The sequence below is a fragment of the Seriola lalandi genome, unplaced genomic scaffold, assembly GCF_002814215.2.
Source record: "Seriola lalandi dorsalis isolate HSWRI2012SDOR001 ecotype SW California unplaced genomic scaffold, Sedor1 jcf7180002054342, whole genome shotgun sequence".
NCBI classification, from domain to species: Eukaryota; Metazoa; Chordata; class Actinopteri; order Carangiformes; family Carangidae; genus Seriola; species Seriola lalandi.
Genome location: NW_019524895.1, coordinates 1 through 3,537, shown reverse-complemented (window position 1 = coordinate 3,537; position 3,537 = coordinate 1). Strand labels below are relative to the sequence as shown.

Here is a 3,537-nt window from a genome sequence, read left to right as displayed (position 1 = left end):
GACTGTTTTGAGCCAATCATGTCTTCTCTCATGCATTCCTGTCAGACGACAGACTGTACTGAAGATTTCAACAAAAAAATGCAAATAAATGTTTTGAAAACTGATGCCAGATCAGGCTTTGCTTTCTTCCTGCTTCTGTTACTGTGGCAACGGTGACAGTTCAGGGGCACGTTCAACCCCAACAAAGCGTAACAAAATGTTTATTTAAATGGAAATGGAGGTGCGTTGAACACCCTGTAATGTTGTGCATCTCCAGGTCTGAAACAAGAACCAAACACTGATGTGACAAAAGCTGCAGTTCCTCTAATGGCCACTAGAGTCTGGCTCCAACAGTGAGTCAATCCCCATAGACTCCCATGTTAAAATGTTCAACTTTACAGCAGAAATAAACTAAATTTATTCCTGACACTCTGATGAATATTTTATTACTCACTCACTGACGCAGGCCAGTCACCTGTCAGCCAATCAATTCATCAAACTGCTGGCTGCTGTTTGCTTTGTGACCCTGCATTTCGTCTACTTAGGTAATGAGTAACCAGGTGTGTTCTGTTCCATACAAACATGATAATATTATCTACGCTGGGATCACTGGGATGAAGATGAAATGTTCAGAGCTGTTTCTCTCTCTCTGACTTTTTGGTACAAGCAAGAGCAATTTTAATCTGTTGAATCACGTTCGGTTTTTCAGCCCTGAGTACTGTCTGCAGGTATTCCTCTCAGGCTGCATAACCCAGACAACCTTTACCACTAAGTTGGCAGACCACATATAGCCTGAGAGACTAAAGTCTGATCTCTACATCTGAACCTGATCAGATGCTCTGACTGTGAACTCCCGTGTTTTGTTCTGTCAGTCATTCACAGCCTGAAGCTATTGGAGCGCTGTGGCTTTAAAATGATTTCACACACTCAGGATGGATGCTGCTTTTATTAAAGTCCACAGAGGCGGGACACTCTTCCATTCAAAATCCAGAAACTGCAAATATTCATGTTGACACACTGAGCTCAGACAAACACCACCCTGCATTATGGGAAATATCCCTCACAGATTTATTTCACATCATATAGTTTGATGATGTCACTGTTTCCCGGTCTGCGATTGGTCAGGCATTGCAGCGGTTGGTTTTGCAGCAGGTCCAGCCAGGTCGATCGCAGTTAGCCAGCCGAGTGCAGCCTTTCTCTCCATTATCTGCGAACAGGAAACACATCATCTGAGCCTCAACACTCCTCACAGTGAATGTTCTCAAAGAGATCCAGCTGCAAATCCAGCTGTGAAGATTTATTTAATGTCCTGATGTTCATAGTCACTTTCAGATTATATTCTTAATGATTCAATTTTTAATTTGAAAGCATAACAGGATGTACATGACCATGAACAGGTGAGGATGTAGTTAAAATTCACTTGTTATAAACAAAGTTTCTGTTAATATTCTGTGTTTCTTGGGGAAGCCCTGCCAGGATGAATATTTCTTTTTTCTTTTTTATCTGTGTAAACACCCCCGAGATTCAACTGATTTTATTTTCTGGGGAAAAGCAGAAGGTAGAAGACTCACCTCTGGTGTAGCAGGCCTGTTGGACTTTGCCGGTACAATGCAGAAGCTGGTTGTTGACCATGAGGAAGTCCTCGCCATAACACTCGATGTGATGCTGTTCACCTGTAACACAAACACACTTTACTGTGTTATTGTACCTTCAGATTAAAGAGTTAAGTGTGTGAGTGTACTTTCAGATTAAAGTGTAAAACATATACCTGAGCAGAGAGGCAGCAGAAGCAGCAGCAGCAGGTAAACCTTCATGTTTCTAGTTTTCTGTCAGTGCGACTGAACAAAAGAAAAAACTGAGCCGAACTGAACGATGTGGGACTTTTATCTCCTGCTGAAACACAGATAACTGATCTAAAGACAAACAGATCTGAACTCATATCACGTTGCCTTGTTGTTTGTCTAAACTTTGATCAGTCCCAAATCTGTGTGGAGTTTAGCTGAGTCATGTATTGACATCAGCTTTGACAGTAGACTGATTCTAGTGAGTCAAGACTGGACAGCAACTGTATACGATGGTTAGATAATCTGAAGGTAGCAGTCTCTAAGGGGCTGTTTATGACTTGCATATTAGGGTTTTTGACATTTTTCTGCCTTACATGCTTTACCCTAATTGTCTGCTGTATGTCAGATCATGCATGCACATGTCTGTTAATGTCTATAAATGTATCTGTGCTGAAGAGTATAACACACTGTATTGGAGATAAATTCCACCGGCCTTGGTGGTGTGGCTAATAAACAATCTTAATCTGAATCTTACTATGATGTTTTTTGACATATTCATGCCTTAATATACTATAATGTTCGTTGAGGTTTATATACCTTATAATACTATAATGTTTTGAGACATTTTTATGCCCTACTGTGCTATGACGTTTTATGTCTTACACTATGACTTGTTATGCCTTACACCTATTACAGTTTTTAACGTTTTAATGTCTCAGTATAATTTTAAAATTTCTATGCCTTATTATAATATTACGTTTTTTGACATTTTTATGCCTTACTACACTATAACATTTTATGACATTCTTAGGCCTTACTATTCCATGAGGTTTTTGTGCCTTACTATACTATCAAGTTTTGTTTTACATTTTTACGACTTACTATACTATGACGTTTTTTGACATTTTTATGCCTTACTATACTATCTCATTTTATGACGTTTTATACCTTACTGTACAATGACGTTTTTATGCCTTATTATACTGACGTTTATGCGACTTTTCATGCCTCACTATACTGTCATTTTTATGACATTTATGCCTTACTATACTATGTCGTTGTTATGCCTTGCTATACTATGACATTTTTATGCCTTGGTATAATATTTCGTTTTTATGACTTTTTATGCCTTACTATACTATGACGTTTTTAACACTTTTTATGCCTTACTATAATATGAAGTTTTTATGCCTTACTATACTATGACATTTTTATGCCTTACTATACTATCTCGTTTTTATGACTTTTTATGCCTTACTATACTATGACGCTTTTATGCCTTACTATACTATCTCGTTTTTATGACTTTTTATGCCTTACTATACTATGTCGTTTTTATGCCTTACTATACTATCTCGTTTTTATGACTTTTTATGCCTTACTATACTATGACGTTTTTATGCCTTACTATGCTATGTCATTTTTGTGACTTTTTATGCTGTACTACACTATGTAATTTTTATGACATTTTATGCCTTACTATACTATGTCGTTTCTATGACTTTTTTTACCTTATCATACTATGACGTTTTTATGACTTTTTATGCCTTACTATACTATGTCGTTTTTATGACTTATCATACTATGTCGTTTTTATCACTTTTTATACCTTACTATACTATGACGTTTTTAAGCCTTACTATACATGACGTTTTTATGCATTACTATACTATGACGTTTTTATGACTTTTTATGCCTTACTATACTACGTCGTTTTTATGCCTTACTATACTATGACTTATTATACTATGTCGTTTTTATCACTTTTTATGCC

General features: G+C 36.9%; 1 protein-coding gene across 1 annotated transcript; it reads right to left on the bottom strand.

Moving 5' to 3' along the window:
* Positions 1–906: 906 nt before the first annotated feature.
* Positions 907–1,905, bottom strand: LOC147819049 (uncharacterized). The gene is made up of 3 exons (XM_087174348.1): positions 1,748–1,905; positions 1,551–1,652; positions 907–1,186 (listed from the first exon to the last, which is right to left on the bottom strand). Exons 1-3 carry the CDS (start codon positions 1,791–1,793, stop codon positions 1,101–1,103), a joined length of 234 nt encoding a protein of 77 aa, XP_087030474.1. The 5' UTR covers positions 1,794–1,905; the 3' UTR covers positions 907–1,100.
* Between the last annotated feature and the right edge of the window lie 1,632 nt (positions 1,906–3,537).

What these genes read in the sequence shown, in the direction of transcription:
- LOC147819049 (XM_087174348.1), bottom strand. Translation starts at nt 1,793, where the DNA reads ATGAAGGTTTACCTGCTGCTGCTGCTTCTGCTGCCTCTCTGCTCAG. An exon ending in TCTGCTGCCTCTCTGCTCAG is followed by an intron (nt 1,653 to 1,747) that starts GTATATGTTTTA and finishes TTTGTGTTACAG; the next exon opens with GTGAACAGCATCACATCGAG. An exon ending in ACAGGCCTGCTACACCAGAG is followed by an intron (nt 1,187 to 1,550) that starts GTGAGTCTTCTA and finishes TCCTGTTCGCAG; the next exon opens with ATAATGGAGAGAAAGGCTGC.